General features: G+C 54.4%; 6 protein-coding genes across 6 annotated transcripts; 2 read left to right on the top strand and 4 right to left on the bottom strand.

Annotated features, from left to right (window-relative positions):
* Positions 1-734: 734 nt before the first annotated feature.
* On the top strand, positions 735-2715 carry INS49_002618 (uncharacterized protein; the record flags this gene model as incomplete). The annotated part of the gene is made up of 7 exons (XM_043163426.1): positions 735-858; positions 925-1249; positions 1319-1449; positions 1509-1827; positions 1885-2209; positions 2292-2436; positions 2498-2715. 7 exons carry the CDS (start codon positions 735-737, stop codon positions 2713-2715), a joined length of 1587 nt encoding a protein of 528 aa, XP_043031932.1.
* A 939-nt stretch (positions 2716-3654) lies between these two features.
* On the bottom strand, positions 3655-5617 carry INS49_002617 (uncharacterized protein; the record flags this gene model as incomplete). The annotated part of the gene is made up of 2 exons (XM_043163425.1): positions 3655-3740; positions 4039-5617. The coding sequence occupies 2 exons, from the start codon at positions 5615-5617 to the stop codon at positions 3655-3657; spliced, it is 1665 nt and encodes a 554-aa protein (XP_043031931.1).
* Positions 5618-7073: 1456 nt separating this feature from the next.
* On the bottom strand, positions 7074-8853 carry INS49_002616 (uncharacterized protein; the record flags this gene model as incomplete). Its single annotated transcript, XM_043163424.1, has 4 exons — positions 7074-7741; positions 7800-8238; positions 8302-8597; positions 8655-8853. The coding sequence occupies 4 exons, from the start codon at positions 8851-8853 to the stop codon at positions 7074-7076; spliced, it is 1602 nt and encodes a 533-aa protein (XP_043031930.1).
* A 1367-nt stretch (positions 8854-10220) lies between these two features.
* INS49_002615 (uncharacterized protein) lies at positions 10221-11084 on the bottom strand (the record flags this gene model as incomplete). The annotated part of the gene is made up of 1 exon (XM_043163423.1): positions 10221-11084. One exon carries the CDS (start codon positions 11082-11084, stop codon positions 10221-10223), a length of 864 nt encoding a protein of 287 aa, XP_043031929.1.
* Positions 11085-13519: 2435 nt separating this feature from the next.
* INS49_002614 (uncharacterized protein) lies at positions 13520-16301 on the top strand (the record flags this gene model as incomplete). Its single annotated transcript, XM_043163422.1, has 6 exons — positions 13520-13695; positions 13779-14490; positions 14560-14734; positions 14858-14999; positions 15072-15458; positions 15599-16301. 6 exons carry the CDS (start codon positions 13520-13522, stop codon positions 16299-16301), a joined length of 2295 nt encoding a protein of 764 aa, XP_043031928.1.
* Positions 16302-16545: 244 nt separating this feature from the next.
* INS49_002613 (uncharacterized protein) lies at positions 16546-17928 on the bottom strand (the record flags this gene model as incomplete). The annotated part of the gene is made up of 4 exons (XM_043163421.1): positions 16546-16884; positions 17039-17181; positions 17598-17623; positions 17891-17928. The coding sequence occupies 4 exons, from the start codon at positions 17926-17928 to the stop codon at positions 16546-16548; spliced, it is 546 nt and encodes a 181-aa protein (XP_043031927.1).
* Positions 17929-22570: the final 4642 nt, after the last annotated feature.

The following is a 22570-nucleotide window of genomic DNA, read 5'->3' as shown; positions in this document are numbered from 1 at the left end:
CGCTCGACATCAGGTGTGCCTCCACCGCTCCGTCTCATATTCGCCCAGGCGATCTCCCAGCAAACTCAATAGACGGAGATTCTGCGAACGACTGTAGTCAAATCAGATAATTTACATGCCGTGCGGGGATAGCGCCCACGACGGATAATCTAACCAACCCGAGAGGTCCACCCGTCTGGGCGTTCGAGGTTTGGGGGAGGAGGGACAGGCTCGCCAAGTTCGCCAGCTCGGCGCTCCTCATGCTTACCACTGTTTGTGTTTCCGGACCGCACCAAGCGTTCCGCCTCCCTGACTCTGTCTCCCCGGTCACGCGTCTGGCGTTGGCCCACCCGCATTGCTACCACCCTCCTTCTCCTTTGGAAGCTTCTCGGTTCGACCCCGCGGGGAAGAGTGTTGTGATACGCATAACACCTAGTTAGCCTCTTGGTGTCGAGCTTGGTAGAGCCTTGGCCGTTACTCGATCAACGTCCCAGATTCGTGGCCGGCAGTGGTTGAGAGAGGAGATGGCGCGAAGGATGGCGATCTACTCGTGTCTGTATAAGGCAGGCATCAAGGCCTCCGTCGCTGGCGTTTCGCCTGCGTTGAGTGTTCGCTTTGTACCTTGCGGCGAGAATGTACTACAGATCAGAGTGAGGCTGTATCTTCATAGGTCTTTCTTGCGGCGCAGAATTCAAATATAATACTCATTGCAGTGCCTTGTCTTTGATCTCTCTCAAGCCTTCTCTGGAGTCATCATGGGGCACTCGAAATCACCCTCAATTTCCGAGGAAGCGGTGCGGGTTCCGGAACCGCCAGAGGTCAGAAACTGGAAGGTGAACATCTACTGTATCGGGGTCTGTTTCGGTGCTCTTGCTCTTGGTGAGTCGATTATTCTGGTCTAAATCTTCTATTCAATTTGCAGAGTGTAGGCTGACTGTGGCTAAGGCTACGATGTCTCTGTCATGGGTGGAACATTGATCCTTCCCTCCTTCGAACGCGACTTTGGCCTCCTGAACAAGAGCCAGAAAGAACTCGATGACCTTACTTCCAACATCGTATCCTGTTTCCAAGCAGGAATGTTTTTCGGCGCACTGGGATCTCATTTCTTCTCGGAGCGTTTTGGCCGAAAGAGATGTATATTCTATGCTACAATCGTCTTCATGTGCGGCGCCTCCATGCAGACTGCTTCGCATGGACTTGTCGGCTTGATCATGGCTGGGAGAGCAATTGCGGGTATCGGCATCGGTGGAACCGCACCTGTCATTCCCGTGTAAGTCATACTGTTTCTCTTGTCTTCCTCGTTGATGGAAACAATCGTGCCTGATTCTTGTCGCGTCAGCTATATTGCCGAGGTCGCCCCGCCCTCCATTCGTGGGCGGTTAGTTGGGTTCTACGAAATAGGCTCACAGGGCGCACAGATGTGTGGCTTCTGGGTCAACTATGCTGTCAACAAAACTATAAGCTCCAGCAGTAAGTTGGTCATGTCAGAGAATCCCAAGATGCTGACGGACGTGACTGACCTTTCTCAGCCCCGGCTCAATGGCAGGTTCCTCTTGGCCTTCAACTATTTCCCGCCGTCTTCGTACTTGCAGTCGTACCTTTCTGCCCAGAATCACCACGGTGGCTGGCTAAGAAGGACTGCTGGGAGAAAACCGAGAAAATTATTTGCGATCTTCGCCAGCTCCCCTCCAGCCACCCTTATGTCATGAATGAGATGAGTGAAATCCGTGCCGAGGTCGAGTTTGAGGCGCATATTGCCGGACTGAACCCCGGAACTTGGCTCCAGTTCAAGGAGTTGTTCAAGAAGGGTATTCGCAACCGCATTGGCATTGGCTTGTGCTTGATGATGTATGGTGCCTCCAGCCTCAAGCCTCTACCAGGCCCATTTTACTAACTGCTGAATAGGTGTCAGAATATGACCGGCGTCAACATTATCACTTATTACTCTCCCAGGATATTTGCTACTCTTGGAATTGCTAGCACCGATCTCAAGCTTTTTGCGACTGGGTTCTATGGTGTCGCCAAGACCCTCGGCATGATCATTTTTTCCTTTTATGTTGCGGACCATCTCGGTAGACGCAAGGGCCTGCTCTGGGGCTCTGCTCTGGGCTGCGTACCAATGGTACTACTCTCTATCCAGTTATCCTTCTTCCACTATGCTAACACTATGCAGCTCTACCTTGGCGGCTACGTCATGAAGAACGACCCTGAGGCAGCAGCAGAGGCGGGGGTAAACTCAGATGTCGGGCTGGGGATATCTAGCCATTGTCTGTGTCTACCTCTACGGTGTCATTTACTGTGCCACTTGGCAGGGTATCACATGGCTCTACGCTTCTGAGATCTACCCTCTCTACATCCGCTCGCTTTGTATGGCGCTCACTATCGCCGACGAGCGTCTCTGGTCTTATGTTGTTTCTCGTTCTACGCCTTACATGATCTCAGATATCGGGTATGGCAGTAAGTGCCCCTTGGTTTGGGCAGTGGACTTGTGGAACATCTTGCTGATTGGTTGCAACAGCTTACTTCTTCTTCGGCGCCCTCATGGTCTGCATGGGAGTCTGGGCTTGGTGGTGCATTCGTGAAACAAAGGGTGTCCCCATCGAAGAGATGGATGCGCTCTTTGGTGCACCTGGTGTGAGATCTCCGAATCACCCTCCAAAAGACACAGAGGATCAGCTTGAAGATGAGAAGGCTGGCGCTATGGAGGTTGAGGATGCCCGCAGCGTAACAAAGTAGACGTAGTAGTGGGAACTGTTGCAAAATGTATCCACTGTCCGAATGAAGAATGAATCGACAGCTTGAATCGAAAGAGAAACGCCTTTATTCATTTAACCTGGTAGGATCGAAGCAAATCGAATATAAATGATGACAGAGGACAGTGAGCAAAGACGGTCAACTTGCCCAAGGCTATGATTTTTCCATAGGGTACATCATATATAATTGAGCAACATGATATTGGTATCTCAGTCCGACTTCTGATTGATAATAAGGCTTGTTTGTACCCCGACCATTGATGGTCTAGCCCTCGGGCTTGGGGTTTTGGCTGCTCTAATAGAATCGATTATGCTGAAAAATGGTCCATTGTACGCAGGAAGCAGGGGAAGATAGTGTTCACCACAGGACAGGTTCAAAAAAGCAAGTCTATTTAGGCGCAGCAAACCCATATGCAGATACGACTTTTCTTGTGACCAAGCTGCTATCACCCATTCAAGACTCTGTCCGACAGCATCGCCTTTAATCACCAACCTTGTTGAATTGAAAGGCATATGACCTCCGTGCGTAGCCCAATAAGCCCTGTTGCAGATCAGTGTCCAATGTGAAGTCCTTAATGAGCAGGGCCCCTGAGTCGTCCAAATCGCCATTGCGGCGCTCATCCTTTCCATTTTTTTCCATTGCGAAGTCTTGTACTAGAGGCCCCTTCCACATGCATTCAAGATGGTGGCATGAACGTCCTTCCCAGTCGTGAGCCACTTGAACGGCGATGGTGAAGTGTTGCTACCTCCGCCATGTACTCCAGCCGCCTCTAGGTTCCGTGCGTCGGGCTTGCTGGAAAAAAAACTCCCTGGCCGTCTGGTGGATCGAAATGCACTTTACCGTCCTCTTCTACTTCCCGCGAAACCGTAGCCAAGAAACCCGAGTTGTCTTTGATCCAGTTGTCCGTACCATCAACTGCGCTCAGATAAACACCGCCATGATCTCCGCCTTGCAAATCATCATATGCAGCGCCGTGGTGACCTCGGCAACCGAGAAGGGCTCGGCGGCTGCGAAGATCAAAGAAAATGTGCCTTGGATATATTTTCCGAGGCCACATACTTTATATCCATGCGTGTCAATGTTCATTAACTCAATGAAACATTCATTAATAAGTGTTGTCACTGCTTGCTTCTTCTGACATATTCCTTGCCAAAGCTTGTCTTTAGGGCGAATATTTCCTTCTTCTCAGCTCCTTCTTATGGGTGGGATTCGGCGCATTCAGAGAAGTGTTGTATGTCGCTGAGTTTGGAATGACGACATATTGCACCGTGGAATTCCCCTCCCGATATGTGCTTTTGTGTGTACCATTGGTGGTATAAACCGCCCCAGGCACCACATCAGCCAGGCCAGTTGCGATATCTTTGGCGCTGATAGCACGCTCAAACATCGCCAGAGCCACCTCCGGCTGGTAGAATGGCACCTCATGGCCTGACTCATAGATCCTGACAAAGCTGAAAGCACCAGACTGCTTCACTTGTCCATGAACAATCTTGTCCACGGTGCTGATGTTGACAAATCCTGCGCTGTTCCAATCGGGAGCGTTGATTTCTTCCGCAACCACTTCTCCGCCAAGCCAGTTACAGTTGTAATCGGCATCTCCAAAGAACATCACTACCGTCAAATTTTGTGCGATCAACGCAGACATAGCCTCCACTGTGCCATCAACACGGTCGTCGTCACCCGTGGAGCCAAAGGCACTCCCAACGACGCTACTGCTCTCTGAGAAATTGACGTATGCACCGACTGCCGATTGAAATGCGCCGCTGTTGAGGTAGTCCACGTAGAAGGTGGGCGGGAAGGGGTCGGGCTGAAGCTCGCGGATATCGTACTCGTCGCGGTTAGCGTAGATGTCCAGGACAGATTCGACCTCTTGGTAGCAGAAATTGTCTGCCGCCGTGCAAATCTCATCAACTCCATTGGTGTTGCACTCGACGGTCTGGTCGAAGCAGTTGCCTTTGCCATACATGGCATTATACATCATATCACTGATCGAGTTGTTGAATGGGAAGTAATCGTATGTGTTGCCCGGAGAGACCGTAAAGTTGTAGTATGCGGCATATTGAATAAGAGGGTCAAACCACCCATTGCCAATGAGAACAGCCTTGAGGCTGATCTCATGCCCGGATGAGCTATTTTTCCTGATGAGCTCATTCTGTTGCTCGATATATGTGTTGAAAACCGGACCGTAGTGGCCGCCGTAACTCTCAGTTGCGAAGTTGAAGTCGCCGCGTGAGTACTGCGGGAATGCGCCCATGAAGCCTTGAAGGGTCTTCCAGAAATTTGGAGCAGCATTTGCCGTGCTGTTCGCAGTCAGGGTCTCGTTCGCTGCTGACCATGTACCGCAAGTACCAGTGCCTTCGGCGTATTCAGGGCATGTGGCATCTGGCAGCTGAATGAGGTTGCCGGAGGCGCTCTGGCAAGCTGGGACCGCTTTGCCGTAGGAGAACCCGGTGCCGACGGGCTGATCAATGAAAAGCATGTTCGATACATTCGACCAGGAATAGGGGTTGTCAACCACACTCCCGTCAGCGTCAACTCTGCAGGGGCCATTTTCCTGGAACAGCCCGATCATGGAAGACGAGCCCGGGCCGCCATTGATCCAAACGGTCAGGTCGGCCTCGGATGGGTCCTGATTGCGGGCTTCAAAGAACCACCAGAATATGTGTTCGTCTGCGCCAACGTCCGCATACCCGGAATAGCTCTTCACATTGGGGTCCAACTCACATGTCCCGACTGGGACTTCCTTGTAGCGGACCGGTATGTCTGCATAACCAGTCTTCGAAACGAGATCGGCTGGTGGCGCGACGAATTGCGCAATCGATCTGCCAGATACTGATAACAAGGTGGTGAGCGACACCAACTTCACGTTGAAGATTGACGCCATGACCGTTGTAAGGCCCCTTTGCAATGAGACAGGGGTATATGACAGATAGTTCACAAACCACAGAGGGATCTAATAAATGAAGCTCGATGTTGGACGCGGAGATAATTTGTACTACCATGTAGAATACCTAGGTACATAAAGACTTGGAGCCCCAACGCTAGCACCCTCATTTGTCAACGTCTTACGTCTACAGCTTTGCCGGCAGAAGATTACCGATAAGACGAGAACATCAATGGACCTCTCCGCGATAATGAGTCGCGGTGAGGTTGCGCATCCCGGCACTTTTGGAAAGACACAACATTTGACGATACGAGGAAGCCAATGAATCACAGTCGCAGCGGTCAAAAAGGGAAGCTTTAGATCGCTTCGGGAAGGTCGAAGCTTGGAGAGACAAGCTTTTTTGTCGATGCTGGGGTCAATTTTCATGACGCCAACTGTGAAGGTCCCCGCTCTCAAGCAGGGGATCATGTCCAACAATAAAGTCGGGGGCTCAATGACTAGCCTTGCTGCACGATAAGTGGAGCTGCCATTTCCATGCCTGGCACTAACTAAAGCTTTGCACATGCGTGAAGACTACACTAAGGATGGCCTTTATAACCGCCCATACGTTTTTATATATTTATATTATAACCCGTTCCTCTGCTCCGTCTCGTTACCTCGTCCGTTTCCTACTTTAAGTATACCTGGGCTAGTAGTCATATACTATTTTTGTTTTAGTAGTGCAGACTAGGATTGCTGTGTGAGGCTGGAATAGATGGGTGGATGTATGATAAATAAGTAAGGTAGGCTAGACTCCTGTTACTGCTGGTATCCTATAGACCAAACTTCGCAGGGGCGAGAGATTGTATTGGACCAGAGAATTGTGCTGAACATCGGCTTCTGCGGCGTGGCTGGCCAGGATGGAACCCAGCCAGCCCTACACCAAGAACCATTGGGGGCAGTGTGCGGCGTCGACTGGGTACGATTCGTGCACATCCTACGTGGCAAAGAACCCCGGAGATTTTGTGAATTCACATTTCACGGTTAAAGATGTCGCTGTCTATCGAGACACTTCGGTCGATGTAGCAGTAGTTTCGGAGAATCATTACGGTGGCTCTACCACGCCCACTTCGACTTCTGCTGCAGAAGGTGCTCCTGCGCGTACGACCCAGGCTGCAAAGAGCTCCGTTGATAGCTCCTCACACCTCGATTGGGCCAGAGTCTTTCCGGTATATAGATTAACCATTGCTATAATCGCATTGGCTTTGCTTTAAATTCGATTGAATTAATAGAAAGTCCGCTTAACCAAGTGCCAACTGTTGCAATACCGCCTCCGTTCAACCCAGACACCTCAGCTATTCACAATTGACGTAACTGTATGAGAAGGGCAGATTTTTGGGTCCTACGAATCGAAGTATCAGCTAAATCGAAATCATGGAGCCCGAGGAACATAATAGGGCATCGTATTGTAGAACATCTATGCTATACCAGCCTGACGCTTAGCCTTCTGCTCCTTCTGCAACCTTGCTGCCACCTTGACACCAAAGTCATGTTCAAATATCTGCCTAACATCCTCCAACGGGAGACCCTTAACCTCCGGGTACAGGAAAACGACAAAGACCCAGCCGAAGAAACAGATCGCGGCGTAGAATCCGAAGGCACCGCTGGGAGTCCAGGCCTTCATCATGGACAGGAACGTCGACGCAATGATGATCTTGCAGCCCCAGCAGGTGACAGTATTCATCATCGTCCCCAGGGCACGAACCTCGATCGGCAGGAGCTCCGTGCCCACCCAGCCGATGGTAGCAACGCCGCTGGCGAAGAAGGCGACGTAGAAAATTATAGTGACGAGAATCAGGATGCCGGCCCAGTTCACTGTGTCTGACTCGAGGACCAGATCGCGAGAGATAGGAATCCAGTGGAATGCAATGGCGGCAACGACCATGCTCAATGCCATGCCCATTACCGTGATGAGAAGGATCTTGCGCCTCCCCAGTCGGTCGATGAACAGCATATTGACCAGCGTGAATGTGAAGTTTGTGCCACCGACGACGATAGACACTGCGGTGGCCTTCTTGAAACCAACGAGGGAAAAGAGTGTTGCGGAGTAGTACATCAAAGTGTTGAGACCGCCGAGTTGAGAGACTAAAGAGAGTGTTAGACTGGCACGCTCGAGTCACGGAGGGAGTATGGTGATACTCACTTGCCATGACCGCACAGGCAGTAATCAACGCCCTGAGGTTTGATGGCACGTAGTGCAGCTGTTTGAACTGCCACCAGAGCGACTTGTCCCCGACGGCTTGTGCCTCGACCTGGATCGTCCAGGCCATGTACTCCACCTTGGATCTCACCTGCTCTTCTGTCGCCTCGGGGTAGATGCGTGCGATACACTCCGTAGCCTCTGCCACCTTGTCATGTGCGAGCAACTGCCGGGGCGACTCGGGACATTTGGGGAGGAGGAAGGCCAGGATTATGGGAGGTATTCCACCCGCAGCTACCATGTATCGCCAGCCGTGGGGGACTTCGGTGAAGGCCGCGCCCAGGGCGTACGAGATGAGCTGGCCGAGGGTCACGCTGAGGTTGTCGAGAGCTATCATCCGCCCGCGGTGCGGCGCTGGTGCGAGCTCGCCAATGTATAGAGGCTGGAACAAGAACACGTTAGCTCCGTGCGGGAGTGTCAGACGCACGACACGGGCAGAACTCACAATGATCATTGCCGCAGAGCCGACTCCGAGACCGACAACGAACCGTCCGACCGCCGTCTGCGCGACAGAGAAGGCGGCGGCCTGGATCACTGAGCCGATCAGGAACAGGGCACAGCCGGCATATATACCGAACTTGCGTCCGTATTTGTCTGCCGGAAGACCTGCGATCAGGGCGCCGACCAAGGCACCGCCTGATGTAAGGGAGTTGATCATTTCTTGCTCGCTCGAGGAGAGTTCGTGGCCCAGGTCGCTTTTGAGTGTGACCAATACGGCCGAGATGACACCCGTGTCATAGCCTGGTATGTCCTGAATTTAGTGAACTGCCCGAAACACCTCGACAAAAGACGACTGACTAAAGAGGAACCCGCCCGTCGCTACGGTGAAGGTTATGAGCCAGACGGCTGTGGATACCTTGGTGCTCTCGATGGAGTCGTCGTAGTTGGCTATTCTATCAATCTTGTCGACTTTGTCGATGTGTGACACCTCGCCTTCGTACTCCTCAAGATCCTTGACATCTTCCGGGTGCTTCGCATCCACTTCACGGGACTCCATGGCCACAATAGCTGGACGGTGTGAAAGGATATTGAAGTGGCGGGATATGGGTACAATATCTTTACAGCGGGCAAGACCAGCGCAAGTAAGCTTTCGTGATGAGCACAAAAATATCGACAGACATCACTGAGCGTTGAGGGCCCCACGAGCTCCTCTTATAGAACATTCAGTGAACATTAATGCGCGTTTTTCTACAGGCCAATGCCTATCCGAGGCGGGTATTCTTTACGATTCAGCCCAGAACTGTGCCCTCTCGCCGAAGCCCACCTAGGCCTAAAGGCAGACATCGCCAGGGATGCTGGCTGTGGATACCGGGTTTTGTTGCGGGTTGACAGTCTGGGGAAAGTCTGGGGTAAGACTGTGGATAATCGCATTTCCCCATATGTGAGGAGCAGTGGTCTCACTGGTCATGGTGACTTCGTCGCGGGTCCAAAATGCCCTTCCAGGAGAACAAAGCAATTATCCCCGCGTCATCTCTGCCGCCCAAGCAATCCCCTCCGCTATCCTTGGTTCCTTGGAAGCTTTTTCCGAACACCAAAGCGGTTAATCCCGCTTCTGAGGACTCTCACTGGCGTTCGTCCAGGCTTTGTTCGATGTCAACTGAGGCTCAGGGGGCGTACACCAGCCTGTCACGCTGTATTTCCTCTCGTTTTCAAGTTGCTGGGTAAATTGCCACAGAGAAGCCTGCCCGTCCAGATGAGAGAGACCTGACACACCCTCATGTTCCATTCTGAGAGCCCGGGAGACATGCAGTGAACTTTTATTAAAGCAGTGATATCTCGGTATAATGCGAGTCTTCATTGTGACCTGCTTCCAGTCACTTCGATGTGTGGAGATACTGAGGGGCGGTTTTGCCGGATTGAAGATAGTGCAATGTAGTGTATGTAATACACCATGTTCACCAGTTGATGGTCGAGTCACCAGAGAGGGCACTGCTGCCGTGGGCATCGCACGCCCTTGCTGTACTTGCATGCCACGGTACGTGTGTTCCTACACCCCCCTCGATATCTGTGCCGTTGTCGCCCTCCAGCTGCCATGTCAAGTGGAGAGACCAGGAATTGGTACGGTAGACTTATCCAAGTCCTGGCTGCAATGCCCAAGGCAGAAAAACTGGCAGCTCCTCAGTGCAGTACGAGCCAGGACCCGCGTGAAAGCGAGGTGGCAGAGCAGTTGCGAGGATTCTCAACTGGTCATGAAACGTGACCCACTGCGTAAACAACACCGGACATACGATACGTGTCGGTTCGCGATGACTGACTGCATTGAGGGTGCTGCAGGTGCCTGCTCTGACAAGGTATCGTGACCCGACGCAATCATCGCATTGGATGTTACAAAGATTTCGAATTGACAGGACTCGTACATCTATGTCAATTTGCATTGAAAATGTAGTCGTCCTCGCCTCTGGCACCGCCGTAGAGGATCTCGCACACGCCCGCCAGCGGCACGTCCATCACGGCGTCCGTCCCTTCGTTCCAGCACTCCCGCCAGTCGACCTCCCTGTCCCTGGAGAAGGGGTATCCGTTCCAGCTCGTCTTCCTCTGGTGCGCCCTGCCCCGCTGGCCCTCCCTCTCGCGCTCCCGCTCCAGGTTCCTCCTCCTTTCCTCGCTGGTGACGATGCGGCCCTTCCCGTCGACGACGGCTATCTTGCCCGCGTCATCGACGATCGTCTCGAGGTTGTTGAGCGGCAGCGTCAGGTACTCGGTGTTGTAGAGGGCGAGGGCGACGAAGATGTAGACGAGCAGCATGACCAGGAACGAGGGGATGGCCAGGCTCCACCAGCGGTTCGGGTAGTAGTAGATGCCCAGGACGTGCAGGAAGGGCGAGGGCAGGTAGGACCACAGCAGGTAGATGAGGAAGACGAGCGACGAGAAGAGGTACAGCACGAAGCCGTAGTACTCGTAGGTGGGCACCTTGGGCGAGGCGCGCGGCACCGGCTCGGCGCTGTTGAGGCCCTCGTCGTCGCTGGCGTCCGGTGTGGTCGGGCGCGACGGCCGCAGGAGCGACGTCAGGGACGGCGAGGGCGGCAGCGGGGTCGGGGGCCGGCCGTAGTAGGGCGGGCCGAAGGAGAGCATTTGCGACTGCGTCGGCGGCGGCTGCTGCTGCTGCGCGGGGCCGAAGGGGTCCTCGTCGTCGAGATCGTCCTCAAGGTCGCTGGGGAGGTCGTTCTCGTTGCCGTCCTCCCCGTCGGAGAGGAACGGGTCCTCTTCCTCCTCCTCTGAGCTCAGCGACATGGCCTGGGTTGCTGGGGTGCGCCGCCCTTGGGATATTTCCTGGCTTGGAATTACAGTTGTTAATCGCGGTCGTAAATAAGCAGAACGAACGACGCGACACCGTGGGCCCATTATCCTAACCCTTGTGATCTCGCCACTCCGGTAACCCCCCCCCCCTCAGATTCGACCTAGTGCAACAAATTTGGGACAGGGTCTGCGTTCTGTGTACTGCGCATTTTGAATTTGATGGCTGATTCTACGTGAAAACCTTTTGACGTTGTTCATAAGTTCCGTGTCCTTTGTAATTTGAAGGACCACAATGCATTAATTACGACGATGACACCCGGGAATTGACATTTCGAGCTGCACACTTCTCGCTTCTCTACTAACGGTGCAATGCCGAATTCATCTTGTGGTAAATGATGTCCGATCAGTGGTAATTCAAGAGAATGTAAACTTGGTACTGCAGGGCAATACAAGAGCTGCACAACCTCGGCATGCAGGGTGTTGACTGAATTGTGTGCAGCCTACCAAGGTAGTCGAGGGACCTCTTACCTAATGTTCGCTTGAGTAGACCAACTACTAAGAACACTTTGATTATTTGCAACTCAAGCTGCCAATGCAATGTCAGAAGATGTGGACCACTCATAGATTGACTGAATTTCGATACATATTCAAGCTTGATATGTTTACCGTGCGAATCAGTGACTATTGTCAACGTCCCAGGTCTAGACCGGTCGACTGTCTCAAGTACATCGAGCTTAAGCGGGTGATTCAAATCCACTCTTCACCTCCATGTCCGCCATCAACTCTTGGATGGTATACAAGATCCTGGGTGCAGAAAGGGTTCTATCGAGAGGGGTCTCGACTCTTGCATTTGAACTGGTCTGGAGGTATTAGACACAAGGCCGTGGGTGGTGATTACTAGCCTAAAATCAGCTCGAGGATCAAGTCAGGACTTCAAATTTAGCAAGAACATCGAGTCTGAGACTCGTTGTAAAGGACTCATATGTGTACACATGTGCAACATGGTTTCGGGTCTTACGTCTTCATCATAAATGTTGGACACTCGCGTCATGCGATATCATTCGTAACAAAATGTTCATAATGACCGTGTCTCTGCGTCATGTTCCAGTTTGACCTCGACCTTCGTCGCCGAAGACGTGCTTGCGGCTTGTTGTAGACCGGGTAGGCACACTTCCGGCAGATACTCAGTGCTACCCATCGAGCAACACTGAATGGCGTCGGGGCGATCCGGGCAGGGCCTTTATTTCGATTTCCGCGTCTGAAGCGTCAAAATCCGCTGAATTTCAACGTGCAACCCACATCATTCAAGCATCTTTGCGAGCGGAAACTTGATTCTCGGGGGCAAGATCGAGAGAGGCCCCCAATGGCGAGGGAGAGGTGATTGCCAAGCCAGCCATGGGCACAACACAAGTGGCACAACAGCAAGGTCATCTGTCATAATGTCGACGAAACTAAGTTTGAGAGAATATTTGAAATTTCCAACCCCGTTGCTTTTATTTGCCTCGTGCCAGAAGGATGATGTCGACATGAGGTCACCAACGTGGAAGCTGGATGGACATTGGTCGGAATTAATTCCGGGGACCTGGCAGGATATTGTGCAACAGGACAAGATCATCCCAGGGTTCTGGCGAAGGTGCACCTGCCAAATCGTATTGCTCCAGGGCGTCTTGGTTGATACTCTCATTTGCAATCAATCGTATCGTTTTGGCGCTAGTGAGCTGCACAACACACACCACACCCTTTTTTAATCGCACTTCATTTAAGTTTAACATCATTTAAGTTTCTTAATATAGCTTTAATTTAATAATTATTTATATTAAAAGAAAGCTGCTTTTTTTTTAATTCTTTTAATATAAATTTAAAAAGAAAAAAAAAAGTATTAAAGGTATAAGGTATATTTAAATTAAGATTAAAAATAACTTAAGTTAAAGTTAAATTTAAAAAAGTAATAAAAAATAATAAAATTTAAGAATTACGTTAAAATTATTATAAATAAGGGGTAATTATACTTAAATCTACTTAAAAACACCTCCCCTTTAAAATTTTAAATTTATCTTTAAAATTAAATATTAATATATTTTATACCTTAAATAATTCCTTTACCCTCCTTAAATAAATATTAAAAAAATTAAAAAAGAAATAATTATTTTTTAATATAGGGTATATTTAGATTAAGGGTATATTTATTATATAAAAGGTGAAAATAGTTGAAAAACGAAGTAAGGAGGAAAAAGGGTGTGGTGTGTGTTGTGCAGCTCACTAGCGCCAAAACGATACGATTGATTGCAAATGAGAGTATGCTCCGCACCTTAATACTCTTCAAAGTTGGTACCTATCATTCAGATGTAGTGATAGCCTAAAGATATCAGTCCACCTCAACCATTCACCAGCCTCTGTGAGCAACCACCATTACCAAGGCAGCCATAGCTATGCCTGCATCACAACGACCGATCCTTCCGAAACCACCACCAACGGCTGTTTCCCCTGAGGGTGAGGATCCCGGCGGTGGCTCGCCAGGCACACAACAACAACAACAACAGCAGCTGCCGCCGGGCAGGAAGAACATAAAGGCAGCGTGTGAGACGTGCCGCAAGTCCAAGGTCAAGTATGCAAGCCCTGAGCAACACGCAGAAGCAGATATCCATGCAGGTCGTTCATCGCTACTCACACGAGATTGTCTGCGTGCAGGTGTTCAGGCGAGCGCCCGGCCTGCTCGCGCTGCCTGGCGCGAGGCTTGGAGTGCGTCTACCTCGCCGAACACGCCGAGACCCAGGTACAGGCGCTCAAGCGCAAGCACGACGAGTCGCAGCACGAGAACCTGATCTACAGGGAGCTGTACCGGCTCCTCGTCACGGTGAGCGAGGCGGAGGCCCTCGACATCCTGCAGCGCCTGCGGGCCGGCACCGACGTCGAGACCACTGTCCGCCGGGTCCAGGAGGGCGACCTGCTCCTGCAGCTCGCCTTAAGGCCAGAGTCGCGATTCCGGTACCAGTTCCCATACCTCCCCTTCATGCCTGCCGCCCTGCAGACTTCTGACAATCCGTACTTGGAGTCCTTGCTGTACGAGGGCGCCGCGCAGGGCTTTGGCCAGCCTCCGTCCCAGCAGCAGCCGTCGTCTGCCGCCGAGGCAGCCCTGGCAGGGAATCACAGCCATGTCTACATGAAGCCGTACCACGCTGCGGAGCTCATGGATGGCCGGCTGGCGTCCGCCAAGGCGTCCGACTGGACCTCGGTGACGACCGACGACAACCTGTTCAGGCGCCTTCTGCGCGCGTACCTCATTCACGAGTACTGCGTGGCCCCTGCATTCCAGAAAGACTACTTCCTGTATGACCTGGCTCGTGGGAAAGGCCACTTATGCTCACCGCTGCTCGTGAACTCGGTCTTGGCGATAGGGAGCGTACGTACCTCACACAATTCTTACCCCTTCTGCCCGACGTTCTTGGACTGATTTGAATCAACCTGGTAGCACTGCCACCGCAGCAACGCCTTCCGGTCACAGCTGTGGAACCCTCAGAACATCGGCTACAGATTCCTGGTGGAGGCAAGGCGGCTCTGGGAGTTGGAGGATCTCGAGAACGCGAAGTTGACCACGTTCCAAGCGACGATACTACTGAGTCTGGCATACAACAGCCACGGCATGGGTGAGTGCAAAGGCCATGTGCGCAGCTCTTCCGTGTTTCCCCTTCAAGCCCTACACATCTGCGGGACTCTCGACGCAGATAGCTACTGGGCGCGTTGGCCAGCTGAATTACGTCCTCCTCTAGATAAAATTGGCGATATCTTCATCCGGCACGCCGTGTCGATGGCTAGGAAAATGAGCCTCTTTACGCCCACACCAGCCCTCAAGAACAACAGGACACAGCGGGCGCGCGAGTTCACGGCATGGGCATTCTTCAACTTCCAAACGTGAGTCAGCCCAGGACGGAGGCGGACCTCACAAGCCTCACCGACCGATCACTAGCAGAATTCGGGGACCAGCTTCGCTGACGGTGGAGTGGGCGACGCTACAAGGTCCGCAGGCTACTACTTCATGCGGCGGGCGTGGCTGGGCGAGCCCCCCGAGGTGAGCCTGCCGGACCCGGACGAGAACCCGGGCTGGTACGGCGAGCTTGCGCTCGTGTACCCGCCCAGCACGGCCCCGACGCCGATGCACTGGCCGCACACGTTCCGGGCGATGTGTGGCCTCCGCGTGATCATGAACCAGGTCGCGCACGAGGCCTTCCGGGATCACCACCCGCAGACGGTGACGGGCCTGCCGCAGCAGAGGGCGCGGGAGGTACAGTCGCGGCTCCGGGACTGGTACGCGAGCCTGCCCGGGCCCCTGGAGCCCAAGAAGGCCGTCTTCCCGAGCCACCTGAGACTTCAGTATGCTGAAATACCTTTTCTCGCCTCCCTTCCCCCCCTTTCCCATGCGCTCATTTATTGCTGCGCCTCGATACCGTTGAGGCCAGGCCGAGTAATTTTATTCACCTGTCGCTCACAGAAAGTCTAACACCCCAGCCCAGCCTCGAGTACTTCTCCATGCACATCACGCTGGCCACGACGGTGATCGAGGAGCAGGTCGAGATCCACTCCTCGGCAGACCTAGAGCCACCAAACAGCGACGAAGACGACGGCGACGGCTTGCCGCTCGTGTCGAGCGCGGGCCCCGCGGCGATGCGGCACCTCGAGACGGTGGCGCGGCTGTACTACATGCGGCACGGGTTCGAGGCGTGCGACAGCTCGCTGGCGTACTTCCTGGCGCTGCTGGCGAGCATCTCTCTGCGGGCGCTCGAGGGCGGCGGCGACGGGGCTCGGCTCGCGGCGGGCCGCGGGTGGCCCGAGGTGCTGCGAAGTACGCTCATCCTCGCCATGAAGGGCCTGCACGACCAGGGCCGCCACCTGCACGTCTGCAAGGTGCTCTTCCGGTTGCTGCGAGACCGTATGCAGGCCGCCGAGGCGGACATCCTCGGGCGGTTTGTAATCTCGTCAGGCGACGGTGGTGGTAGTGGCAGCAGCGATGGGGGAGGAGATGGAGAGGGAGAAGGGAGCGAGGCGGACCTGGCGCTACATACGCGGTCGAGATTTCCCCTGCCCGTGGTCAAGATGGGCGAGGACCTGAACGCGGCAATCCTGGAGAACCTGGTCGTGAAGTACCAGGCTGTCAGCCTGGAGAGCAGCGACAGCACCGGGTCTGGGAACGGTGAAGAGGACATCACGGCAGCGTGATTTGAATTTGCCACCGGGGTTTGGTCCCGGTGGGCTCTGTACTGGGTGCTGCTTCAAAGGTCTTGACGAAGCCAGATGAGCCCTTTGTCTTTCACAGGGGATTCGTCTTGTTCCCAGGCATATCACCAGATCGCGCCACGCTTGATAAAAGACGAGGGGAGAGAAATAGGTGGGGGAGAAGAAAATCTTCGCCCCTGAACAGAAAGCTATGATTCCGAATGACTAAAAAAGCCCCTGCAGCCTCTCACATCTCGCCACACTGGGCGATGAGGACGTCCAGGTCCGGCACGTCCCTGCCGCGGCGGCCGGTCTTAGTGGCCTCCATCTTGCGCACGACGTCCATGCCGTCGACGACCTTGCCGAAGACGACGTGCTTGCCGTCAAGAAAAGGGGTGGGCACGGTGGTGACGAAGAACTGCGAGCCGTTGGTGTTTGGCCCCGCGTTGGCCATGCTCAGCAGGCCCTCGTGCTCGTGCTTGAGGGTGAAGTTCTCGTCGGCGAAGCTCTTGGTGCCGTAGATGCAAGTCGAGCCCGTGCCGTCGCCGTGCAGGAAGTCGCCGCCCTGGCACATGAACTTGGGGATCTATGGGGGTGTTGTGCTGGTCAGTCTGGGCTGGCTGGATGGCTGGATGGCTCTCGACCGTGGAGCAGTGTGGCTCGCAAAACAGCTCGAGTTCTCCTCCCCGTGGCAGCCACACAATCTGAATCCCTCGACCAGAAGATGAGGGAAGACTTACTATGCGGTGGAACCGCGAGCCCTTGTAGCCCTGGGGCTTGTTGTTCACCTTGTACTCGCCCGTGCAGAGCTGGCGAAAGTTCTCTGCTGTGCGCGGCACGACATCCTTGAACAACTCGAACGTGATTCGGCCGAGAGGCTCTCCTGCGTGGGAGCCGTATGGTCAGCAAAGTAACCAAAATGCAACACCTCCCCTTCATCTGACAATCGTCCTCCCCATACACAGGGTCCATGCCGGGCCGTTGTGGGCGGTGAGGGGGACGCATAGAAGTAACGCTGTAAGCGCGGGATGGAGGGACCGAGGCCGTCCACCGACAGTCCGACGTCAACTGGCAAGACCAGTCTATGCGCAGACCATGCCTCCTCCATCTTGGCCGCATCCCCCGAGGAGTAGGTACTCCACCACCGGCCGGCCCGGCCAAGCAACAACCGATAGTCACGGGAGTCCCGCCGCGTGACATGCCACTCGGGTGCTAGCACGGCCCGGTCACAAAGCGGGCGCCACAGCACCGCGTTGCGTGGGGGGAAGGAGGTGAGGAGGGTTGTGAGCAGGCACGTACCACCTAGTGTGATGTCAAAGAAGACCCTGCTTGCGTATTAGCATCGTGTTGGACAGGTGGGTGGCCCTTGCCAGAGCTGAGTGAAGGGAAGTGGGAGCCTCGTCCAAGGAAGGCAGGAGGTGAGGGGTTAGGGTTCTCAGCCTTGCAGGGCTGCCCAGGGAAAGCCGGATAGATTGGCGGGAGGTGGAGGAGATGCGCAACTTGGCCGGGGCTGAGGGGAGCTAGGTAGGTTGATGGCGTGATGCGGTGTGCCCTCTCTGCGGCGTGCTGCTGTGCAGTGTGGTTGGACTCACAGTGGGTTGCCATTTTCGGGCAGCTGTGTGGGAGCCATGGCTGTCGCCGTCTGGCTCACTGGAACCAAAGGTAGGTGTGGTGTGTTGCGGGATCGGTAGTTGATTCTTTTAGTCGTAGGGACGGCAATTGCGGTTGTTTGTTGCTGTGGTATGCTTCGGGAATAGCATCATCGACAAATCGGAGGCATTCTGCGGGATGATGAATGGCTCGGCCAGCTGCTTTGCTTGGCAGATCTCCACGGCCCACTTGGCCTGTCCTGTCAGTCTGTCATGTTGCGTCAAGCCGCTGCCGCCCCAAGTGGGAACCGAGACTGGGGGCCGGCAACTCGGGATCTACGGCGGGAATACCGATTGCGCTTCGACACAAAGAACACACAATGACACAACGGTCTACATAGTACGCTAAGAGGACAGCCCGTCTGGCGAGCTGTGCACTGAAAAGAGTTACAAGGCTCGAAGGCCCGATCCTCGCCTTGAACAAGTCTGCCCGGTGGTCTGGGGTGTTTCCAGATGCAACAAAGACTCGCGGCCGCCGCTCAGCTTAGACCACAAGAAGTCAAGCAGGGACCGACCCCCTTTCTTCGAGAAGTCCGCCATCCGGGCCACGCCCTCTCCGGACGGGACGGCGCCATTCACGGTAACCAACGTCGCAGGGCAAAAGCCAAAATACAGAAGCAGAGCAAATAGCATCGTACAAGTGAGGCCGGCCGCACCGACGGGCACACACTGGATGAACAGGGACGATGCGTCTTCCCTCATCCTGTCATTCTCGACTCTGCCGAAGAACAAATCTCGTGCCACCAGCCAGCCAGCCCGGTGGAATAATTGATCTAAGAAGCTCACACCACCCGGCCCCTGGACAGCCAGTCGCAAGGCCTGCCACGGGACAGGCGCACGAACGGCTGGGGTTTTCGTGCGTTATAGACGGCACCAGATATTAACGACAAAAAAGCTTGTTTTGGGGCTGGGCTAGACACGCAGAGCCCGAGTGTGTAGAGGGAGGGGAGCGCGAAAAGCAACCACGACAGGTGAACCCACAATGGGTAACACGGCACCTCGAAATCTCGTGGGCGGAACCGCCCCGGTGGCATGCCCACAAGCTCCGGGGTGCAGCGAGGGAGATGAGTGGCTGGGCCCGGTGGGCGGGTAGGGTATAAGGTGGGACAAGAATTCCCTTACACATAGACTTGTTTTTTCTTCTTCTTCGTGCTTCTGTTCACGCTCACATCTTCTATTGCGTCAAGACAATCCGGATGCTCGGCACCCGCTCCTTCGGGCCCCCTCCAAGGCGACGTGGACAAAGAGGCTCAGAGGGGGTCGGGCGTGAATATGGTGCACGGTGACAGGCAGTTTTGTGGCATAATATCTTAGCAGCTCGCGCCCTTCGGCTCTAGCGGATGCCACGGCTAACGGCCCACGGCCTGCACGGCCTGGGCTAAGTCTTGTTCGTCCGGGTTCGCCCTCGCCCCTCCCGACCGATGGAGGAAGGATGGGGGAGACAACGTATACACGCATAGACGTATAGTAGCCGTGGCCAGTGGCTCCGGGTGGTGGTGGTCGCGGAATGACAATTTATTATCAAGAGCCCAAGCTTGCCAAGCGCCCATCCCGCAGACCTCATGATAGGGCTGTGCTTGCTCCAGCTGCTAGCTGCTCTGGGCCTTCCGTTCTTGACGAACCGTTCTCGCCGTTCCCCAGAGGCCCAGAACGCCCAGCTCTCTGGGGCACAGCACTGCCATCCCGCCACTTTGGGCTTGTCGCCGTCATCGCCGTCGTGGACCTGCTGCTTATGGCTGCTTCTTTCGTGGTGCCAGGTGAGCTTACTGGCTGCTGTCGGGTAGATATGTATGAATGTGTGGACGCTGAAACAGGATTCCATGCGATTTTGCCCCTCCAGTGGCACCCTTTGTGCAGTAGTAAGCTCATGGTCTGTGTTAGGGTGACCTGGTACTGGGTTGTGCGGCTGGCACGGTATCTAAGATGCCTCCATTGGTGGTGTTGATGAAATCTCGTAGGTTCACAGCTGTCACAGAATTTTAATTAGAGTATTCTCCATGACTCAAATACTTTTTCTCGTCGGCTAGTCATTATTTGGAATGCGGTTCGTTATTCCCGGCGGACCAGTTGCATGGTGGACCGCCACGTTGGGATGTACGCGCACCATCATTACCGTGATGGGCAATCCAGCGCGGGGGTACTCTGCAGCACAAGTTCTGGGGGAGCACTCGAGGACGTCAAGTGAACTTGGGGGGCGATTCCTGGTACAGGATCGGCATCGCGCCATGCAGACCAACTGTGACCGTCAACCATCAGCCGTGCAGCCGTGATGATGGCCATGGTGGGATTCGACTTGTTCAGGATGAGATAGATTGCAGCACAGGCCGTGCGAATCCTTTTCTCCCCCCAGTCTCACAAATAATTCAGCGGATCTGGCCCATCTGTGGCTTTTGTCGCCGCAGGCACAGTCCCGTGGCCAAGGGGAGGGGAGGGGCAATCCGCACAGGAGGTTGCATTTGTTGGTCGCATGCGACCTCACGAGATGCGCTATGGTGCCAAATATACGATGCTTTCCAGTGGCTCCTGTGTTGGCCGACGCATAGGCCGCGCGCCCTGTCAGCTCGCGGCACCAACGTGATGATGTTGTTATTATTATGAGATCCTCCCAGAACGAGGAATGGCAGAGACGACGTGGCTGATTAGTTGCACAACAGCTGTGGCACTCAGGTGATGCATTGCTGCGACGGCCATAGAGCGGTCTGCACTACTAGGTGCCGGGTTTTCGGTTTTGGGTTTTGAGTCTGATGTTGCGGCACAGCTGCAGTGGGCACTGCTTCAGAAGTTGGGGGACAAGAGATAGAGCGGCGTTCGGTGCAGCCGCCCTGCGTCCGCGGCTAAGGGGTCGTGCCCAGGATGCGGTCAGACCGTGCTTATCCTCATCGTTACCTGGGCCGCTCTCGGTTCCGAGGGTTCCCATTCCCAACCAAGAGGCTCCTGTTGTCTTTAATAAGGTTGTTGGCGTTGGAGAGTTGGGATGACTTTGGAGAACAATGTCGGGACGGGTTGCCGCTCCTTGTTGATCAAAGGTTTTGTTCCCTGTCCCGTCTGCTGTGGACGGGCTCGGCGACCCGCGAGGATTGCTTCAGCTGCAGGGCACGGCCGACCTGACTCTCGTCGTGGGCGACGGCAGTTCCATCTCGTGGGCATAAGCTTTGATGCGTAGTGTGGGTAGGCCACTCGCGCGCAGTTGCAGGCAGAGGATGGTTGATGCGCGCAGGCGAGTCGTTGGTCCATGTCGGGGTCGATGGTCATTGGCATGGTGGTGTTGCATGGAGCAGAGAGATGCAATGCGGCACATTAGACTACACATTTTATCTAGGTACGGTAGCATCCTATCCGGGCTGCTATCCGCTTGGGAGGGCTCTTTCCCCAGACTCAGAATGCAGGCGGACCCACTCCATGCTTGGTGACGGGCTCCTTTCTCATTTGTCATTTGTCCACTGTTGGGCAGGTGGCCCCAGGTCTTGGAGGTGCCCACAATTGAGATGCCGATGCGTGCGTGATGTCAGTGATTGACTGATTGATTGTGGATGTGGGATTGACTGGCTGCATCCGAACCGGAGGAGGCTGGTGGTGAGATTCGAGATCAGCAAACTAAAGTGCAGGTCAGTCAGTAGAACGGACTACTGCATCCGCCAGTCGAGATCACTCACTGACACCGACCAAGTCAGGGTAATTCAAGACTGAGACCGCACATCTACCGGCAGTGCAGTACGTGTACACGAGCAACACTACAGTAATAATAATGCGTCCCAGTCGAGGGATTTTATTGACTGTTCCTGTCGTTGATTTCCAGCCCTGACGTGGATTGTGAGACCCGTGCCTCCTGCTCCTTTCCCGACCCCAGGCACAGATCCCCCTTGATGACAAGTCTGGGCCCGCATCCATGCAAGCCACACTCATGCTGCTCTTGGTTGGTGGTGATGCTGCTGTGCTGGGCTAAAAGAACAATAATACCACTCTCCCAGTCAATCCACTGCCAGTCGGTCAGCCAGATTAATCACTCCCAACACTGAACAGGCAAATCAATAGTCCGTCTCTCCTGTGCCGAGAACCGTCTCTGCCACCTCTCCCCGACTCCGTCCGTCACCACCACCGTTTGCTGGTGACGCGGACTGAATGCCATAGGTGGGCTCATCTTCTGAAACTCGACGGTCCAGCTGGTTGAAGCGTATCCGAAGCACGCACTCAACCCTTCCAGACAGGGACCAAGACCTAGGCCAAGACCGAGAAAGCCAAAGCCCAAGCTCCAAGCAGAACAAACAAAGAGAGGCAGGCGGTCTACCTATCTTGTCGCCCAGTTCCAGTACCGGTGCCCTTGCCCTGCACGAGGCTGCGAGGGTCACCCCTGCCCGCCCGTTCCCAGTGATCCCAGAAATCCCAAAAGGCAGTCCAAGCGCGAGGGAGGGGGGCGTCACAGACGAAGCCAACCTCCACCCGAGCAGGCGTCCAGACTCCACATCCATCCCCCCCCCCTCCACCTCTTCCTCTCCCGTTCCGGGGTTAGCGCCGCTCGCACACCCAAGCCTGCCAGTCAGTCAGCCAGCCCACCAGCCCGCTGGAGGCTACTGGAGACTGCTGTAACTGCGCCGCCCTCGCCCGCTTTTCATTCCCTGCCTTGCT

The sequence above is a fragment of the Diaporthe citri genome (assembly GCF_014595645.1).
Source record: "Diaporthe citri strain NFHF-8-4 chromosome Unknown scaffold_1, whole genome shotgun sequence".
NCBI classification, from domain to species: domain Eukaryota; kingdom Fungi; phylum Ascomycota; class Sordariomycetes; order Diaporthales; family Diaporthaceae; genus Diaporthe; species Diaporthe citri.
This window is presented reverse-complemented; position numbering and strand designations above follow the sequence as displayed.